The 22,659-nt window shown below is 35.2% G+C and overlaps 1 protein-coding gene across 2 annotated transcripts in view; it reads right to left on the bottom strand.

Annotated features, from left to right (window-relative positions):
• The window catches only part of LOC107732136 (regulating synaptic membrane exocytosis protein 2-like), a 93,758-nt gene extending 72,688 nt beyond the window's left edge, over positions 1 to 21,070 (bottom strand). For both annotated transcript variants that reach the window (XM_016543404.1, XM_016543405.1), the window contains exons 1-3: positions 20,905 to 21,070; positions 20,365 to 20,513; positions 4,136 to 4,346 (exon numbers count right to left, since the gene is read on the bottom strand). In XM_016543404.1, the coding sequence (XP_016398890.1) occupies positions 4,136 to 4,346; positions 20,365 to 20,498 (345 nt within the window). In that variant the 5' untranslated portion in view covers positions 20,499 to 20,513; positions 20,905 to 21,070. The remainder of the gene's footprint in view (positions 1 to 4,135; positions 4,347 to 20,364; positions 20,514 to 20,904) is intronic.
• Between the last annotated feature and the right edge of the window lie 1,589 nt (positions 21,071 to 22,659).

Here is a 22,659-nt window from a genome sequence, read left to right as displayed (position 1 = left end):
ATATTTGTAGCAATAGCCAACAATACATTGTATGTGTCAAAATTATTGATTTTTCTTTTATGCCAAAAATCATTAGGATATTAAGTAAAGATCATGTTCCATGAAGATATTTTGTACATTTCCTACTGTGAATATATTAAAACTTAATTTTTAAATAGTAATATGCATTGCTAAGAACTTAATTTGGACAACTTTAAAGGTGATTTTCTCAATATTTAGATTTTTTTTTGCACCCTCCGATTCCAGATTCTCAAATAGTTGTATCTCGGCCAAATATTGTCCTAACAAACCATACATCAATGAAAAGCTTATTTATTCAGCTTTCAGATGATGTATACATCTCAATTTTAAAAAAATTGACCCTTATGACTGATTTTGTGGTCCAGGGTCACACATATTTACTTGAAGTACCCCTGAGATTTCAAGGCAACAATTAATGATTAAGTAACACATTTGCATGTTCACAATTCTCTGATGTTGGTTTACATGAAATGCAAAAGATCCAAAAAAATATTTAATCTTTTTTTAGTAAGTGTTTTATTTTGATTGTCGTTATTTTAAAATGACATGCTTTAAAAAAGATATGCTTTTCATTAAGCTCACAAACCCCCTGCAGTTTCTTCATGAAGTCTCGTTGGAGAAACCTTGAAGTACCGTATTGTACCGAATATAAGATGAAATTTTTTTTCTTGGAAATACATCTGAAAAAACGCGAGGGTCGTCTTATATTCGGGCCAATACGGTAATTTAATGTTTAACGCACTTCATGTTGTTAAAAACAATACATTTAATATATTGTCTTTCTGCTTGTAGTTTTTTTTATCAATATGGTACAATATTATCCTATTTAAATCAATAAAGAAGTTAAATCAAAAGTAATCAAAAAGTAGTCTGATTATATTGCCTAAAATGTGTAATATACAGGGGTGCACATAAGTGGTACGCAGGTGCGCATGCGTGACCAAAATAAAAAAATGCTCTGTGTAAATAAGTTCTGACAGCGCATTGGCGTACCGACATGGTTGACAGCTGACCAATTACCATTTTAGATCGACAAACTGTAATACTGTATAAGATTTCTATTCAAACTGAATAGATAAATAAATCTAGGCTACCCGCTGCCTTTATCAAAGCACAATGCACAACTGTGACATTTCATTCACTGATGTGCTTCAGTCGGCAGCGCTAAACCCGGAAGCGCATATACTTACTTGCCGGCAACCCGTCAAAATAAAAGCCTGCTGATTTTAAGTTTTAAAATAATAAAAATTCATCTTTTAAAAAAAGAAGTAAATATTAGCATTTTATTTTTAAGTTTAATATAAAATAGTTGTATTTGTATTTAATACTCCCTTTTTATTTTAAAACGTAATAGTATTATCACACTTTATTATTTAGTTTTTTTTTTTTTAACTAAATAAAGTGCAACAATATTATCAATACGATATTTTTTTTTAATATATATATATATTTGTATTTAATGGGATACACTATGTGCAGTGTGAGGACCAAACCAAATCTCCAGGTTCTCTTTTATGAGAACCAGGCTGAAAAACTTATGTGCACCCCTAAATATAATGGATTCTGCAACTGACTACAATTTTTGTCATGTAATTTGTAATCAGTAATGGACTACAACTACCCAGCACTGTCATAGTCTTCTGTCCTCAGATCAAGAGCTGAGGAGGCCATTAGAAAGACAGCAGCTGCAGTTATGGAGACACTAGATCAGGGCTGTCCAAACTTGGTCCTGGAGGGCCGGTGTCCTGCAAAGTTTAACTTCAACCCCAATTAAACACACCTGAACCAGCTAATCGAGGTCTTACTAGACATACTAGAACAGGGGTCACCAAACTCCCCTGGAGGGCCAAATGCTGGCCAAATGGGTGCCCTAAGCAGAATAGCATTGTTGTGCCCCCTCCTTCAAAAAAAACAAAACAAAAAAAATCCTACTATAAAGGGTCAAAATAGAACTCTAATAAAATATAAAAGTAAATAATTAAACTGAATACTACCAACCTTATTTTATTTGTAACATATTCTGTTGTATTTGTCTATGCTTGTAATTTGTGTATTTGTTCTTATTTTTACTGGCTGTTCTCTTGTCTCTCATGTTTAAACTTTCTTAGTTAATCTAGTAGTATTTGCTGTGGTATCAAAGAAGTACTTCGCTTTAAGTAATAAATGGAAAGCAAGTTAAATTGAAATATTTTTATTTTCTTGCTGATCCGAAAAATGATCCGATCCGTGGGTCAAAAACCGTAATGTGATCCGAACCGTGAGATTTGTGATCCGTTGAACCACTAATAGACATATGAAAAAACTAATAAAAATACCACAAACAAAAAAAACACTAAAACTTTAATGAAGATTACAATAAAAACAGAAAATATAAAAATAAAAATAATGCAAAGTACTAATAATAACTATAACAGTATTTCACTGATACAAAAATAACACTGTAACAGGTATATTATCATTAACTAAAACCATAAAAAGTTCATTACTTGAAATAAAATGAGCATTAAAATTTAAATAATTCCTTAAAAAAATCTAATAAAAATGACAAAAACTCACATCAAAATCACTAAAATTTTAACTACAAATTAAAATGAAAAATAAAAATAAACATTAAAGGCACAGTATGTAATTTTCACTGCTAGAGGGCGCATATTCAAAACAAACAAAGAAACAAAGGCGTAGTTTGATGACGCCGTGACTGAGTGTGGAATCATGGGCAGAAATCATGTTCATGGATGAGCTAACGAATTAAAGATTTATTAACGTCACTGTAGTATGAAGCAGGGTGGGGCTGAAAGCTGTGGAAGCGGAAAACAGCGGAGCTTTTATTATGCCACAGTCGACCGCTTTCGCTCCTTCCGCTCATGCGAATGTGGGGTAAAGCAGCTCGGTTTTATCATACTAGATACATTTGAGTGTGTTGAAAGTGCTGTTATAATCAGGGGTGCACATAAGTGGTACGCAGGTGCGCATGCGTGACCAAAATAAAAAAATGCTCTGTGTAAATAAGTTCTGACAGCGCATTGGCGTACCGACATGGTTGACAGCTGACCAATTACCATTTTAGATCGACAAACTGTAATACTGTATAAGATTTCTATTCAAACTGAATAGATAAATAAATCTAGGCTACCCGCTGCCTTTATCAAAGCACAATGCACAACTGTGACATTTCATTCACTGATGTGCTTCAGTCGGCAGCACTAAACCCGGAAGCGCATATACTTACTTGCCGGCAACCCGTCAAAATAAAAGCCTGCTGATTTTAAGTTTTAAAATAATAAAAATTCATCTTTTAAAAAAAGAAGTAAATATTAGCATTTTATTTTTAAGTTTAATATAAAATAGTTGTATTTGTATTTAATACTCCCTTTTTATTTTAAAACGTAATAGTATTATCACACTTTATTATTTAGTTTTTTTTTTTTTAACTAAATAAAGTGCAACAATATTATCAATACGATATTTTTTTTTAATATATATATATATTTGTATTTAATGGGATACACTATGTGCAGTGTGAGGACCAAACCAAATCTCCAGGTTCTCTTTTATGAGAACCAGGCTGAAAAACTTATGTGCACCCCTAAATATAATGGATTATGCAACTGACTACAATTTTTGTCATGTAATTTGTAATCAGTAATGGACTACAACTACCCAGCACTGTCATAGTCTTCTGTCCTCAGATCAAGAGCTGAGGAGGCCATTAGAAAGACAGCAGCTGCAGTTATGGAGACACTAGATCAGGGCTGTCCAAACTTGGTCCTGGAGGGCCGGTGTCCTGCAGAGTTTAGCTCCAACTTGCCTCAACACACCTGACTGGAAGTTTCTATGCCTAGTAAGAGCTTGATTAGCTGGTTCAGGTGTGTTTAATTAGGGTTGGAGCTAAACTGAAGCTAAGCCCTGCACTAGATATTGGAATATTTTCAGCACCCTCTTGTGGTCATGAGGTGAAATGGTTAACTTCCTGAGTAATCAAAAACCACCAAATTCAGATACAACATGAAAGATGTAGAAATCTGACATACTGTACAGTACAGACACAGTGGTGAAGGGGTTTCTATACAACGTGTCTACAGACTCTACGGTGAGAGAGAGGAGTCAGACGTACTTTATTGGAGCGGAGGGAGACGCGTCCTCCACAGCGCGCGCAGAACTTGGTTTGGCAATAAGAACAGACATGGCCGCAGCCGTCGGCAAACTTGGTTTTGTGGCAGATCCCACAGGTGGGCGAGTCTCCCTTCTGCTCCGGGTTCTTCGGAGCCTCCTCTCCGATCTTCTTCACCTGGTCCTTGTACATCTCAAACTGCTGGTGCAGCTTCCTGTGGAGGGCAGAGAGGGACATTTAGTGCTTTCTTCTAGCTGTAGGTGTGAAGAGCTGCTCCTGGATCTGGTCCGAGTTTGAGTTTGTGCTGAGACGTATTAACATACGTGCAAAACTCGTCAGGAATACATCGTTCGGCATACCCTGCATTTTACTGCAAAAAAAGATGAAGCTGTTTTCCATGATGTGTATGTAAATCTAAAGCATTTGATAGGAGCTGTCCACAAATATGATGCAAAATAGAGTGTGATACTTGGAAAAAATGCATAAAACAATCTTGTGAAAGGAAGTAACTTTAGGAAAAGAGCTCGAGAGGTCAAACTAAATATTATGAGCTGTTTTTATGAGGGTAGCAATTTTAAGGGCATGCCTGAATACTGTTACAACATTAAAAATGTTTAATAATAACAATAATTATTTTCTAAAAATAAACTTTACATGTTGAAAAAAAAATAACTGTCAAAGGTTCTAAAATTATTCACCTTTTTTATAGAAACTGAGGAAACGGATTGACTTCCTTGATGCCTAGATGTTCCATTGTTAAAAAGGATAATGATACCAAAATTGTTTAACATGGTAAAGAAGCACAGGCCAAAATATATATATATATTAGAAAAGGTAAAAAAAAAAAACGTTTCAAACTCTCATGGTGAATTGGTTGTTAATTTGTATGATTTCATTCATACATTTTTGTACAATTTGCTTTCACCACGGTATAGGAGTGGACTTTCACGCTTGCTTTTCTTCTAAAAATATTTTTTTTAATATATATGCATCAAAATGGATACATTTACAACTAGCTACTTTTCCTGTTGTATTATATATTATAGCTGAAAGCTGTTCAACAAATGTGAGATTTGTGGCTTCCTTGCTTCAAAATAAATAAATCAAATTTATGAAACCCCAAATTGTACCAGTTTTTTTTTTTTTTGCTAGCTAAAATTATCAAAAAAAATTTTGTTACATTTTTGTTAGTTGAAATAAAATAAAACTTTTTTTACATTTTGGATGACAAACTTAAACTTAAAAAGAAAAAATTAGAAATGTTGACATGGCATGGTTTAAACTGAAATAAGTTGAAGTTGAAAATGATTAAATCTAAACTGAAATAAAAAAATTACTTAAAGCTAAAGAGAAAAAGAAATAATAAAAAAGCACATAGAAATACCAAAACTACTAAAAGTATCATAATTAAAATGAAAACTGAAAATAAAAGCTAATCTAAATATGAACAAATAGTATAATACAAAAATAACACTAATTTATACCACATTCAAGTGCAAATAGTATCTACACACTCAGAAAACAAGGTACGAAAGCTATCACTGGGGCGGTACCTTTTTAAAAAAAAGTACCTTATTTACCTCTAAAAGATGCATATCAATACCTAAAATGTACATATTAGTACCTAAATGGTATTGCATTTTGAAAGAGTATAGACAGATGTTGTACCTTTTATTCTGAGAATGTATAAAACAAGAAAGCGTAATTGTTTGGCACGTGAGTGTTGTGGTTCTTTGGGTTTTAGAGAGCGCTGGGGATGTAAACTAGAGCCCGACCGATATGGTTTTTTTTGGGGCCAATACCGATATTAGGGAGTAAAAAAAGGCCGATAGCACACAGACTTTATTAGAGCCACAGAAAGACAAACGTTTTGCTGAAAATGCACAATACACAATTCATTATGTACATTAACAACGATTCGGGACCAATATAATGTAATTTAAAGGAAAACTATGTGAATGGCGCTCTGTGGCGCGGCAGGATTTTCTGTCGGCTGCATTTAAATCCGCGTCTGAAGTTTCCCGCTCTGTTCAGCGTGCAGTATCACGTGTCTAAACAAATAGCACGTGCTGTCAGTGATTTCAACCACTAGAGGCCGCTCTCGCACTGTGTAATGACAGCAGACCCTTCTCAGCCGCTCCAGCAATGGACGCAACCCGGAAAACTATCGGCATGGATTTTTGTCGATAACCGATAGTTCCAGCAATCAACTATCGGTGCCGATTAATCGGCAAAACCGATACATCGGTCGACCTCTTGTACATTCATCAGTCAAACCTTATTGAAACGAGACCGTAACCACTGATAGGATGCGTCTAATGCTATATTAAGACTCGGGATGAGAGAGTGTGCCGGTTTGACAGGATCCAAACCTAATGCAGACAGACTCCATCAATAATCTATCCCGAGAAAACACTTACTCATCAGATGTTTATTGACTGTTTTTTTAAGACGCATGGAGCGGTGAAGTATGTGACAGGGAATCTGCGGCTTTTACTCTACATGCTCTACACATCATGATGTTCAGTTTGAGCTCCAGAAAATCGATGGCGTCCACACTGAAACGATCCGACACTGTCTCTCCGCAGGAGTACATGAATATCCAGAGTCACTGGTCATGCATGACAAACTTATGGATCATGAATTGAGCGTGTTGTGATGACATACAATTTAGGAGATTGACAAGACTGTCCATTCAAGCATCAAAACATTTTAAACTTTAGTACGCACATAGGGTATCTATATGTGCATGTGGGAACTTTCACATGATATGCCATGCAAATGCAGCCATGGGTACTTAATGGAGCCCGGAGCATTTCTTGGTAACACATATATAATGCATTATAAACATACTTTGAATGCATTAATTATGCACCTTATAATGCACTGATCTCATGAATAATTGTAACCTCGGTTATAATACATCATAATACTGTTCTATTCATTGTTACACCTTTCAGAAAGTATAACGCTTTCAAACACAGGACAAACAACCAAGGAATCTGCAGATGTTAATTCATTTTGACTTTATATCTTATTTATGAGAAGATATAATGCATTATACATAAAGGCTTCGAGTAAAATGTTACTCATTTCTTTTGTAGTATAATTATAGTGACAAGCCATTCACTATATATGGGGTCAAACCCACTAAAGGAATGGTTCACCAAAAATGAAAGTTTGCTGAAATTTTGTCATCCTCAGGCCATCCAAGATGTAGATGAGTTTGTTTCTTCATGGGGTGAAATGTAGCATTACGTCACTTGCTCACCACTGGGTCCTCTGCAGTGAATGGGTGCCGTCAGAATGAGAGTCCAAACAGCTGATAAAAACATCACAATAATCCACACCACTCCAGTCCATCAGTTAACGTCTTGTGAAGTGAAAAGCTGCGTGTTTGTAAGAAACAAATCCATCAAGACATTTTTAACTTCAAACCATTGTTTCTAGCTAAAATGCGAGTCCTCTATCTAAATATGGCTTTCTTCAGCGAAAAGGTCGTCTTGTCTGAATCGGGAGAGAAATCTGCACAGATCAAGCACTGTTTACAAGCAAAAACAGTCCAAAACAGTTGAACAAATATATGGAGGAAGCATTATTATGGATTATGGACTTATATTTTGGCCAGCTATTATGGTTTAAAGTTGAAACGCCATGATGGATTTGTTTCTGAAAAACACGCAGCTTTTCACTTCACAAGACATTAATTGATGGACTGGAGTGGTGTGGATTACTTGTGGATTATTGTGATGTTTTTATCAGCTGTTTGGACTCTCATTCTGACGGCACCCATTCACTGCAGAGGATCCAGTGGTGAGCAAGTGATGAAATGCTACATTTCTCTGTTCAAATCTGATGAAGAAACAAACTCATCTACATCTTGGATGGCCTGAGGGTGAGCAGATGTTCATGTTTAGGTGAACTATTCCTTCCAGCAGTGTGAACTGAAGGCCCTGCGCTGTACTTACGGCTTGGGCTGCTCCTCACTGGGGGACTTTGACTGGGGCTGAAGGACATTACTAACCAGCTCAGTGACAAGCACAGCAACATCAAGTGGCAAAAACCCGAGGGGTGTGTTTCTGTCTGTTCCTCTAACACTTCCAATTTGGTGGGACGACACCAAGAAATCCCTAAACATTTTGTTGAACTGTGCTGTAATGCTTGATTGCGAGTGGTAATCACCGTATATGTCGAATCTTATCTGTTTCTTTCTGTGTTTAAAGAGATAGTTCATCCAAAAATGAAAATTAATTGTTGACTCACATTCATGTCACAGCAAACCTGAACACATTTTATACTCAACAGTTTATACTGCTGTTTTTCAGCTTGGATATAGCCTAATATTTCCTTTTGTGCTCCAAAAAAGAAAGTCAAACAGGTTTGGAATGACATGATGATGAGCAGAGTTTCACTTTTCAATCGACTATCAATGTTTCAACTATGGTTACAAAGTTTGGGATTAATAATATATATATTAAAAATGAAATAAAAAAATTATAATTTATATTTAAATACAAATCTTTTTTCAATGCACTGTACTGAAAAAAAACTACATTTATTTATTTATTGTTTGTTTTGTTTTGTTTTGTTGTAATGTACTTGAGAACAAATTTATTTTTGTTGTAAAGACATTAAACCTTTCAGAGGATTTTTTGTTTGTTTGTTTGTTTGTTTTACAAATAAATTACTGGTAATAAAAGGTATATTCTTAAAACAAGAAAAACAATTTAGACTTTTTTTTTTTCAAATTAACACAGCAAACCTGAACACATTTTATACTCAACAGTTTATACTGCTGTTTTTCAGCTTGGATATAGCCTAATATTTCCTTTTGTGCTCCAAAAAAGAAAGTCAAACAGGTTTGGAATGACATGATGATGAGCAGAGTTTCACTTTTCAATCGACTATCAATGTTTCAACTATGGTTACAAAGTTTGGGATTAATAAGATTTTATGTATGTATGTATGCATGTATGAAATTTATTTAGCAAAGATGCATTAATCGACCTAAAGTGTCAGCAGAAAAAATGTCATGGTTTCAAAAAAAAAAGAATTTGCTTTAACATTGAAAGTTAAATATACAGTATACGGCAATAAAACTACATTTATATTATTATTATTATTATTGTTGTTGTTGTTGTTGTTTTATAATGTACTTGAGAACAAATGTATTTTTGTTGTAAAGACATTAAAACTTTTAGAGGATTTTTTTTTTTAAATAAATTGCTGGTAACAAAAGGTAAATTATTAAAACAATAAAAACTATTTAAGCATTTTTTTTACAAATTAAAATATATTTGTTTAAGATATAGTCTCTTAAAACATATGTAAATGTATATATATATTAAAAATGAAATAAAAAAATTATAATTTATATTTAAATACAAATCTTTTTTCAATGCACTGTACTGAAAAAAAACTACATTTATTTATTTATTGTTTGTTTTGTTTTGTTGTAATGTACTTGAGAACAAATTTATTTTTGTTGTAAAGACATTAAACCTTTCAGAGGATTTTTTGTTTGTTTGTTTGTTTGTTTTACAAATAAATTACTGGTAATAAAATGTATATTCTTAAAACAAGAAAAACAATTTAGACTTTTTTTTTTTTTCAAATTAAATTATATTTTGTTAAAGATATAGTCTCTTAGAACAAGTCTAATGCCACTTAAGTAAACTGATCTTGTTTGAAGGATGCTCACATAGTTTAACTGGTAATGCATTAGAATTGACTAAAAAGAGATGAGTGATTAGAGAAACAGCAGCTTTAGGACTGAGGGAGGAGAAAGCAGCTGAATCACAAGAGGACAGTAGTGCTGTATAACTGGAGCACTGTGGAGGAGCAGCTGACCAACTACATCACTACAGCAACACAGATGTGCTACTGAACGGATAAAACGGTTAGTAGGGTGAGAAAACGGGAACAGTTTCAGTATTAAGAAAACTAGAGGTGATGCTGTACAAGTGTACCAACTACAGGACATCATAGAGCCAAACAACTGATCACGGGGCAGCTCTGAGGGATGTGTCACAGACAGCGAAGGGTGGAAAAGGAAGGTGAACGCTGGAAGAGTTGTCTTGTACTCACTGAGCTGACTGAGGCTTTGTGTCTTCTTTAGGAGGTTCCCTAAAAAGACATGTTCAACAGCTCAGCACACACACAGGGCAAAACAACAGACTAAATCAAACACTGACGAAGCAGAAACAAATTAAATAAATAAATAAATTAGGGCTGCCAAATTAACGTGCCAACTTATTTATTATTATTATTATTATTATTATTATAAATAGCAATACATTTCATGCATTAAATGCTATTTTATTTTAGCTAGTGCTGGGCAACGATTAATCGTATCCAAAATAAAAGTTTTTGTTTATATAATATATGTGTGTATACGGTGTATATTTATTATGTATATATAAATACACACACATGCATGTATATATTTAAGAAAGATATGTTTATATATTTATATATAAATTATATGAATATAAATACATACATGCAAATACATGTCAATATTTTCAAAATATATGCTGTATGTGTGTGTCTTTATATATACATAATAAATATACACCGTATACACACATATATTATGTAAACAAAAACTTTTATTTTGGATGCGATTAATCGTTGCCCAGCACTAATTTTAGCATAATTTAGTAGACGTTTAAGAATGATGAATTTGCAAAGATTCATGTAAATTTGCTAATTTATTCATCAGTTTATGTAAATACAGTATATCCTGGAAATGGATGGTCTTCACCATTTTAATACATTTTACATTTTAATAATCATTTTTATTTCTCTGCTTTTATTGTTCTTCTTATTTCTTGTGCATCTGTTTTGATTATTTTATGATGATTTTAAAAAACTTTTATGTAAACCATTTACATTGTGTATGAAATGTGCTTTTCGTGTTGCCTATATTTTGATTCAAAATTAACCAGATTCAGCATTTGAGAAGCAACTTCAGAAAATTATAAGATCAATAAAGCTCTATCTAATGGCAGCCCCAATACATAGGCAGATGATTATATAAATAAACATAAATCATGAGTGTTACAAAAAAATATGAAAAAAAACCCACATGAATCTAAAAATCACATAATGAAACACATTAACATAAAGAGAATAAATCATATATAAATGTTTTGCCTTATATGTGATTTTTGGTGTTGTATGCAATGTGCTATAATATTAATCTTTAATCTAAAGACCTTCTGTGTAACATCCCATAATCCCGTCATAATTAGCCAATTAACACATTGTTCATCTGAGAACTATTATATCACAGCATGATTTTGAGATCCACAGATCTTCACATCCACAGTGCTCAGCATACAGTTGAACACAACCACACTGTTCTCACTATTTCTGCAGCGTACAGTATACATACTGTACTCAACATTATGCTAATTTTCTGTATGCATGCAGTCGCCATAATGTATGACACAACCAGGATGCACTGCATGAAACACACTATATCCCACAATGCAATGCGCTTAATGTGGCCTACCACATGAATAAACTGGGTATTTCTTTTTCATGGCTATAAAAATGTTTGTAATTTTAACACTAAAGACTGTAAAAATGCAATGTAAAAATCTGTTAATTGGTTAACCGTAAGTTTGAAAAACGAATGAATCTAACGGGACATTTCATCAACTTTTACAGTAAATACTGTGAATGTACAGTGTTTGAAAGTGATATTCATCTCATAATTTACAGTTAAAAAAATTAATTGACATTCCCAGAATTCTCTGTGACATTTATGGATTCATTTAAATGATTGTTTTTTAGTTTCTTGTTATCAGTTATGTACATTAGAATGTCATGTTTTTGTGTTTGTGTGTATGACATTATGTGCACCTAGCGTTTACTTCAGCTTGTGATAAACTTTGAGTCATCGCGTGACTTTCTCATACCATTTATAGTGATTGTCAGTATATTATAAAGGTACAACCATTTTTAGTAGGTTGGAAAATTAACTTTATATCAGTTAATGAAATATACATTATTTTCAATTTCATTAAGTTCAATTTGTAAAACCTAAAATGTTGCTATACCATTTTTTTTTTTTTACAGCAAAGCAACCACAGCTGACATTTTTCCACCATGCTTCTTTCCAACTCTGTTCTTTTATTATACATTCCCTTTCCTTAGAAGTTTTTTTTTTTTTTATAAAGTTTTTTTTTTTTTTTTTTTTTGTATTGTTATTAGTATTTTTTCTGACTTACAAAAGATATTTTGCACATAACTGGATTAAAGTAGTAAAAAAAAAACTATATCTGGACTCTAATGCAGAATGGTACCATTTGAAATCTTTGCATATTTAATAATAGTATTTAATATATATTTAAACGTAAACGGTGTACAAGGCTATAAAATAATTGGGAAAAAAATGCAATTACTGTACTGTTGTTTTTATACACTAGTCTGAGTGAAAAGTAGTATACTTATACAGCAACTTTGTAAGGCAGAGCCAATGAGCATGGGTTACTATACAGGTAAGTGTCAATCCTGTTACACAACGTCTTCACACAACAGACCTGACATAAACTCATTACTTGAGACTGAGATCTCATAAAAGCTCATACACAGCATGCTCAGCAAGTGTTTACAGATTCACATCGGGAAAAAAATGAAATTCCTGCACTGTCATATGGAAATAGTTTATAGTCAAAGAGCAGTCCAGTGGAAACCCCAGTGTAAACACTGTGTACTTTGAACACGTAAAGAGATTACTAGCTGTGATCAGCCAATCAGCAGCGGCGCTCCTAAATGCCCGACACTGAGTCCTAATGCAGCTCAGATGCAGAGATCAAGTGCACTTACACCACTGTAGCATCATTCATACTGTAGCACTACTCTTCTGCAGTATGCACTATTTATATGTGTACAGTATGTGTGCTCTGCATGCAGGGAATACCAGCATGATGCAGCATACGGTACAGTTTTACAAACTAGCATGCAGTATATATACTGCACAGTGTGCAGCAAGCAGTGCATGAGTGTTGCATTTAGGGTCTATAAACATCGTCTGTCCTCGTTTAGGAAAGCTACATCAGCTGTGTTCAGTTCATTCAGATGTTATGGACAGGTTGAGAGTGTGTTGTGAGAGTGATACAGACATCCATTGGCATGACTTTTAATATAAAGCCAGTCTGGATGCAGTGCAATATGAATGGTTCTTCAAAATGTCTAGTTATTAAGGTTACACTTTATTTCGATGGTCCACTTTACTATAAGTAACTTTGCAATTACATGTCAACTACCATAATTGTCAAGGGTTAGTCGAATAAGTTGACAATGAGTTTGATGTTGTAATGTATTTTGTACCGAGGATATCAACTAGGGCAAATTCCAAAACTGAAAACACCAATATTTGTTCAGTTAATATTTGTTCAGAACTCAAGGGGAAAACAAAACACATCTACCCTATTCACATTCAGTGCAATGGAGTGCTACTACAGGAATGATGCACTTTTGTAGGCTAAAACCCAAAAATGAGTTGCATTTCATCACTTTTGGTTCCATCGTCCTGGAGTCAAAGGCTCTTTTTCCTATTTTTCGAATGGGTTTTTGGTTTAATGCTTGAAATAAGGTCTGTGTCTAACACTAAGCTCAAGATATTTTCACATTTTATTCTACATCATAAAATAGCAATACACACCCTTGTGATTTTGAAAAAGGCATTTGCTAACAAGTGTGTAAATGGGAATCATCACACCTAGTCACTTTCACAGCCTCATTGTGTTTATAAACTCGCTCTTACAAACTATAACTCTAACTCAAAATGGTTTTAAATAAAGATTAACAGAATTGTCGGAAGCTTAATGGTGGTGATCCTGAAGTCATAGTTCATTTATAGCCTATGTTTAGCTTTTTACTTCTGCCGATTGTCTTCAAACTTCAAAATCTATAAAAGCTGGTCAGACACAAATGTTTGAATGGAGTGTGAATGGAATATGCCTCAGGTGGCTTTACTCTGATAAATGTCAAGTGATCAGGGACCATTTAAAGCAACAGTGTATCTGACTAGGCAGCCAATCACAGAGCAGCTGAACGACTAATGGCATCACTAAACAAGAGGCACAACCTTCCCTAATTCTTAAATGCTGTACTCACTCAGAGTGTGCTGTGTGGAGGAATACCCACAGGGTTATCTCTATTATCTCTCTATCTACATTATGGCATGCAGTCCAATCAAACTCCATCTCAGAAGCCAATCCAGACTCTGAATTTAAAGCTAAAGGCTCATAATAGATACAGCAATGTGTTTTAGATGGACTAGTTTATTTGTCATTTAGTAGACGTGTTTTTCCAAAGCGTATTACGGTGTGCTAATTGCCGGGACTGTCCCGCTGGAGCATGCTGGGGTTAAGTGTCTGACCCAAGGGCACAGACGTTTCCCAGTAATTCATTTCATAAGTGACTCTCTGCCTGACACCAAACCAGCAACAGTTACATTACCAGACCAGAGCCTGTGTGTGAGACTTCAGTTATCAAAACAGACACACAGAGACGAAGATACCAACTCCAGCATGTTGCAGTGGGTCTGCACTTGCACATGACTGACTTAGCAAAAACTCTTTAATCTTCATAAGAAGCCTCATTTTTCCATAGATCATCACTCTCTGAGCACTTAACACTCAGGAGAGTGTGAGAGCACAAGATATGAACGTATCTGCTAGAAAGCACCGTGTTGCCTCAGATGGCCGTTTGTGTGCTGCTCTGCCAAAAAACATTTCAGCATCAGCCGCTGATTTCAGCCATGTGCAAAACTACATTCAAAAACAGCTACGAAGCACAGCTGAATCCCACAGATGGCAGGAGTCTCAAGACAAGTTTTAAAAAGCTTGTGTAAATTGCATTTACACATGCAATAGCTAAAGGTGTTATTCTGAATGTATACAAGATGTTTTTTGTCTAAAAATAGTTCAACTTTAATGGGTTAGGTGTCTTCTTGTTCAAATCGAGCTTGAATGTATGGCAGTTTTATAGTGTTTGGATATAAAGCATATGAAGAGTTAATTTGCAAAAACAGATAACTCCGTTTTTAACAATTTTCAAAAATCATATTTTTTCATTGTGCATTCCAATTAATCTCAAACAAACTGCAGTTGGGTTATTTTGATTAGGTTAAAAAATAACAAAAAAAATACAGCTAACTAACAAAATAAAACACAATTAAAAACATGATGACATAATAAAAAACATGATTCGTGACCCAGGACCACAAAACCAGTAATAAGGGTCAATTTTTCGAAATGAATAGAAATAATCTTTCCATTGATGTATGGTTTGTTATGATAGGCCAATACTGTATTTGTGACCCTGGACCACAAAACCAGTCATAAGGATTTATACATCATCTGAAAGCTGAATAAATAAGCTTTCCATTGATGTATGGTTTGTTAGGACAATATTTGGCCGAGATACAACTATTTAAAAATCTGGAATCTGAGGGTGCAAAAAAATCAAAATATTGAGAAAATTTCCTTTAAAGTTGACCAAATGAACTTAGCAATGCACATTACTAATCAAAAATTAAGTTTTGATATATTTACAGGACTTGTTAGGAAATTTACAAAATGTTAGGAGTAGGAAATTTACAAAATGTCTTCATGGAACATGATCTTTACTTAATATCCTAATGATTTTTGGCATAAAAGAAAAATCAATCATTTTGACCCATACAATGTTTTTTTGGCTATTGCTACAAATATACCCCAGCGACTTAAGACTGGTTTTGTGCTCCAGGGTCACATTTTTGAAAAAAAACAAAAAAAAACGGTTTTATCTGTTTTTGCAAATAAACTCTTCATACATTGAAACCCCTTTCTTAAAGGGATAGTTCACCCAAAAATGAAAATTCATTTATTCACTCACACAAAAGAACAAATTTTAAAGAATGTTGGTAACCAAACAGTTGACAGTAGCCATTGACTTCCATAGAATTTTTTTGCCATGCTATGGAAGTCAATGGCAACTGTCAACTGGCTACCAGCATTCTTTAAAATATCTTATTTAGTGTCCAACAGAAGAAGGAAACTCATGTAGGTTGAGTAAATGATGACAAAATGTTAATTTTTAGCTGAACTGTCGCTTTAAGATGAGTGTTTCAGTGTATGTTTTAAATCCAAATGCTATAAAACTACCATAAATTCAAGCTTGACTTGAACTTGGAGTAACATGCACAAGAAACTAGACTATAAAAAACAGCAAGCTCTTCTAAAATGTTTTTCTTGGATGTTAAGAATCTATGAACCTTAATTACACATTTGTGAGGAAGACACTGGTGAACTACACAGACTACGATTAATAAAACAGCGATCAGATTAAGCCACAGTATCCAACCCAGATCAGAGAGACTGACATCTGACCGAGTGACTGTGAGATCTCCAGTGGCACAGGCCTTACAAAACTGTGTCAGTCAAACAAGTTCATGCCAGCTACCGACACCGCCATTAAGGAGCTTTAAATACAGTCTCTCCAACTGAATAAAACAGACATTCATATAATGTTTTCACAACATGCGGTTTATTTGGAGATGCGTGCTGTGACCTTTTTTTGTAATGTGTAACAAAGACACTGTAAAATAAAGAGTTACCAGTCTGCTAAATGAATGAATGTAAATGTAAATATAGCAATTACTCATGTGGAATATTTGGAAAATCTCACTTGAGGTTGCAATGTGTCCAAAATGCACAAGAACGTTTTCTCTTCTCATGCTCAGTAGTTACTCTGGCGCGTTTGAGTCTGGCAGTAAACGCATTGATTTTTTAAGCTATCAATGTCCTATTATACTTTCAGCACAACAACAGTGCGAACAGATCATTTGGGGTGGAAGTGAAAATCACAAACTTTGCAGATTTTATACGCACACATGCATTCAAATGATTTGGTCATTTCTCTCTCTCTCTCTCTCTCTTCTGCTCACCAAGGCTGCATTTATTTGATCAAAAATACAGTAAAAACAGTAATATTGTGAAATATTATTGCAATTTAAAATAACTGCTTTCTATGTGAATATATTGTAAAATGTAATTTATTGTTGTGATTTAAAAACCTGAATTTTCAGCATCATTACTCCAGTCTTCAGTGTCACATGATCCTTCAGAAATCATGCTAATATGCTGCTAAAGAAACATTTTATTTTTTTATTTTTGTGGAAACCGTGATACATTTTTTTCAGGATCCTTTGATGAATTATGTTATTTGAAATAAAAATCTTTTGTAACATTATAAATGTATTTGCTGTCACTTTTGATCAATTTTACGCATCCTTGCTGAGTAAACGTATACATTACTTAAAAAAAAAAAGAAAAACCTTGACCGGTGGTATGTCACCATAAACAAATAACTAAACTGAACAGTTATCATTTCATCAATAACCCAGACATGTTTGCATTATGCAGAACATCAGTGATATGGCTTATCAGAAACATGAACTCTGCCACCACAAGAGCTTGATAAACACAGTCTCGAGGCATCAGAACACAGCAGTATCCCAACAGTACACTCTGGAAGTGTGACACTGAGAGCTTGAGTCCATTGAGTTTTTAGAACAAGCATGCGATAATACTAGAAACTTGAGCATTGGAGGTGAGTTACACCAGTTTGGTCTGAGTTCTCTATATCAACAAACAGGCACGTGGCGCAGCTGAAGCTCACGCTGTTTGGTAGTGATGCCGGTCAGACGTGAGCGGAGCTCTGGCACAGCTCTGGAGGTTCACTGGGTTCAGTCCAGCCCTGGACCGTGGAGCCAACTGGGCCACTCCAGTAAATAATCTCTCTAAACACAAAGCCCACTGCATCTGAGAGCAAATAGTAAGGGCAAGATGCAGAACCACATCGCAAGACTGCTCCATAAACAGATGCTTCATTTTGGGATAGTTGAAATAAATATTTTCAATTCTACCCAGTGCCTTGAGGCATTGAGCAATACGTGGATAAATGTGGATAAAACCATCAATTCTCAGCAATCAGTTTGTCTCTCGTATGTCAAAAGCAACGTCTAGTGTGTGTTTTTATACAGAAATAACAGATGACTGTATCACAGTGGACTCCAGGTCATGAGTAGTTCATGATCATATGACTCTTTGAACAGATGCTCAAATCGTGCTGAAAACACGATCATCAGGTTTCATACAAACTTGAGGAGCTCATGCAGATCAAATGCTGCAGACATTAAAACAAAAGAGGGATATTTTCCAATTCATGCTTATTTTTCATGCTATTAATATGTGCTGGAATTTGTATTAAGCTAAAACAGTAGCAAGTGCAAATCATTTTGACTTTTCAACCAATATAGTCAAAAATACAATTGCTTGCATTTGATTAGAAGTAATGCAGAATCTTCTTTATTTCATGCCATAAAAATCCAAGTTTAAATTATTTAAATATTATATAAATATAAATATACATTTATCTTGAATAGTGCAGAACAGTGCAGAATCATTTCACGCCATAAAAAGGTATACTCAATTTTTCAAAATGATATAGCAATTGTCATGCTATTAATATCATTTGTAATCAAATTTGTATTAAACTACAAGAATAGCAGCATTTTGACTCAAAAAGTGGCATAAAAAGGTTTAAATGACATAAATATGATATTAAATATAAATATAGATTTATGTTAAATAGAGCAGAACAGTGCAGAATTGCTTCAGACCATAAAAAATCATACTAAATGTTTCAAAATGATTTAGCAATTTTCATGCTATCAATATAATTTTAAAAGTAAAATTAATAATATTAAACTACAAAAATAGCAGTATTTTGACTCAAAAAGTGCAAATCACTTTCACCTTTTGACCAACATAGTCAAAAATGCAAATTTGTACATATACATCCAGTCTGTCTGGAGTGACATGAAGAAACAGAACAAACTGAGACAGACTCAATCCAGAAGAACTGTGGCAGCGTCTCCGAGATGCTTCAAGAAACCTACCTGCAAAGCTCCCTAAAAAACTATGCGCAAGTGCACCAAGGGCAAATGCTGCTTTAAACGCAAAGGATGCTCAAACCAAATGTTGCTTTGATTTAGTTAATAGAAGTTAATTGATAAAGAAAATTTATTTCTGACATTATTTTTGACAGCATCCCCATTTTACAGCATTTAATTAATGGCTAAATGAATGTTTGGAAATGTAAACTGATATTTCCTACTGACACACTACAGCAAAAGATAGAAATAACTGACTTAAACCCATTTTTTTTAGCTGGTGAAAATACTAGTGCTCTAATCATTTTGGCCACCACTGTATACACACACACACATGCATACACAAACAAAACTAAAAAAAAAATACTATAGTACTTAAACAATAATTACTGGTCCAGTGCTTTTTCAGACAGACTTAGAGGAAGTGTTTCATGTCACACTGCGGTACACTTTCACTGCTTGATATCAACTACCTCTACACACACAAGAAAAACAGGTGCACCCTTGCAATTAATAAGGCCTGTCAAGCAAACACACACACATACACACACACCTACACATGTTTGTGGGGACTTTCCATAGACTTCTATTACTTTTATACTGACCAAACCATATTTTCTATCCCCTAACCCTAAACCTACCCCTTACAGAAAACCTGTTTGCATCATTTACTATTTTTAATAAATTTTTTCCTCGTGTGGACCAAATGTAAAAAAATTCAGCTTTTACTATCACATTTGGTCCCCATAATGTAGCACAAACAAGCACGCACACACACAGGAAGGCTGATCTGTCAGAGAAACACGCATCCGCAGCGGACAGCGCCGTGGTGCTGAAAACACCGCGCCGGGCTCCATGGCAACCGCTATCACGCAAACATCGCCGCGCTGGGCGTCGCGTTAATAGTTAACGCCTGACCTATTCGACAGCACGCATTCAAACGTGTAGTAATCTCTGGTATAAACGGCGGCTGGTGGGGTTTTTAGCGAAGATGGCGCCCACAGCTAACCCAGCCCACCAGAGGCGAAATACTACATCCACACGCGGCACGCGAGCGACGAAAAGCCGCCAGATGCGTGACATTGACCCCTCTGACGGCTACCCCTTCTGTTTTGTCCGCGCTCGTCTCAACAATAGCCTAATATTGACAGTCGACGTAAGCAGACGTATTACATTTCAGGAGACAGTCATGCTGAAAATGACAGGAGGGAGCGCGTTTAAAGAGACAAATGCAGTCCTCCCCGCCCCCTATTAAGGGTGCTGAACACAAGCTTACTTCAGCATGGACTGCTCTTTCTCCTCCTCTGTCTTCTGCCGCTCCATGACCGAGAGGATGATCCTCCTCTCCTCCTCGGTGAGGTGGCTCAGGTCCGGCGGAGCGGGAGCCGCAGGGGCCCCCAAAGCTGACATCTTCAGGTGTGGATGCTGCTGAGAGAGCGATGCGTGAACATTAAACACATCTCTATGCATCCTACACGTGTAGCCAGTGTTGTGTTTATGCGATGCATAAGTGTATTGATCTCATCTACTACATGCATTACGATGATGAAAACCGCAGACAACTAATGGTTTCATGATAATAACACGTTAGCTCATCTCTGACACCTTCACACCCTGCATTGGTGGATTTAGTGGTGCATTACTAGCTAGAATCAATATGCATCCCAGTGACAGCAATGTAGCTTGTCACGCTGCCTCATAAAGACAAGCATCTTCTGAGAATAAGGTCTGAGAAAACCCTCGGGCTTCTCGCGTTTCCGGGAGCCGAGGGCATCCCAGGCTTTAATGTGTGTGTGGAGATAAAACGGGCGCTTGCCTTTTATTTCGCAATCATGGTGAATGTAGTCTAACCCATGGCTGCCGCCGCTGCCGCGATCCTTATTGCGGGTGTCGGCGGACTTCCCCGCGATTCCCTCCTGCTGCTGCTGCTGCTAACTCCAAGAGATTTCTTGAATGCACAAAAATGGATGCGGCAGGGAAACGGTCCGATAGGAGAGCGAGGCGGAGCGACGGTCTTGCGTAGGACACAGATCAGATGGTCCGGTCGCACTTCCGCTGCCCCGCCCTCCGCGACCCGCCGCGTTCATTGACGGGAGGCGAGAGAGTTGGGAAGGTTCCTTTGGAAATGTAGTAGGTTACAGATTACAAGTTACCCTATTCAAAATGTAATAAGTAGTGTAACTATTTCAGTTACTTTAATAAAGTAATGGGTTACACTTTATTTTAAGGTGTCCTTGTTATTATACATTTAAGTAGGCTACTGAGTAATAATATTAATTAACTTCATGTACCCTACTATAGGGTTAGGGTTTGGCTTAGGGTTACTTGCATGTAATTATGCATAATTAAAATAGTAATGCAACGTGTAACTAGGGCACCTTAAAATAAAGTGTCACCAATTAATATAACTTATTACATCACAGCAATAAATTACATTTATAAAATATATTTAAACAGAAAACAGTTATTTTAAACTGTATTAATAATTCACAGTTTTTGTTTTTACTGTATTTTTTTGATCAAATAAATGCAGCCTTGGTGAGTATAAAACTTCCTAAAAACATATGAAAATCTTACAGACCAGTTTAAACAACAGCTCACTGAAAAAACAAAACAAAACAAGGAATAATGCAATCATGTTATGCAATGCAAGTTTCATGATTTCATGATGATAAACAATGGTGTCATTTCTTTACCACCAGATACAATCATCAATAATCACTTTTTTTTTTGTCAACAAACTGCCTTACAATTTATAACATTTTACGTAATAATGGACCAACATGTGCATCATCTTTGGAGCAGGTATGATGTCTTATATGAAATGTTTGAATAGTTTTATACATCTAAAACATTACCTAAACATTTTTAAATAAATGCATCAAAATGATAAAAATGCAAATCAGATTTTATATTTGAGCTTCCACCTTATGATGTACTAATACTACTATTACAATCAACATCAAAAATAATCATTTAAAACATTGAATCTTAATCCTTTAGGTCGAAATGGCATATATAAATTGTATGTAAAATATGCATAAAATATAAAATGTGTCTGGTGTTTTCTTCTTTTTCTTTCAGATTGCTGTAGCCTATAAAATAATAACAGGTTTTGGAAGTAGTGTGAAGGAGAAAATTCATTCATTAAATTCATTCATTCATTCATTCATTCATTCATTAAATTCATTAATTCATTAATTCGTTTTGAGTACCTTGAATACATAGGCCTACTATAAGGCGTCGTATTATAATATAAATTAGTACAAATAGTATTTATAGCACATTTACTATAAACATATAAATAGCAGGTTACAGTAAATATAGTGTAATAAATCGTCGTCAAATATAGCTCACGCTCAATCTCAAAACAATGCACACACGCGCACAGATTTCTAGAGCCTGTGGAGAGGGCTGAGCTCTGAATGACGTCACATCATACGTGATGGGGATTGGCTGCTGCGACGCACGTCGCTCCGCCCACTGAGCTGCGTCACCACGCTCTGTTATTTACCTTCTTCACCCGCAGCGGAGGTCAGACGAGCGGTCGCGCTTAATAATGGCCCAGCGT

The sequence above is a fragment of the Sinocyclocheilus rhinocerous genome, unplaced genomic scaffold, assembly GCF_001515625.1.
Source record: "Sinocyclocheilus rhinocerous isolate Xijiao unplaced genomic scaffold, SAMN03320098_v1.1 scaffold1571, whole genome shotgun sequence".
Lineage (NCBI taxonomy): Eukaryota > Metazoa > Chordata > Actinopteri > Cypriniformes > Cyprinidae > Sinocyclocheilus > Sinocyclocheilus rhinocerous.
The sequence above is the reverse complement of the archived record's forward strand: the minus strand, read 5'-3'. Positions and strand labels throughout refer to the sequence as shown.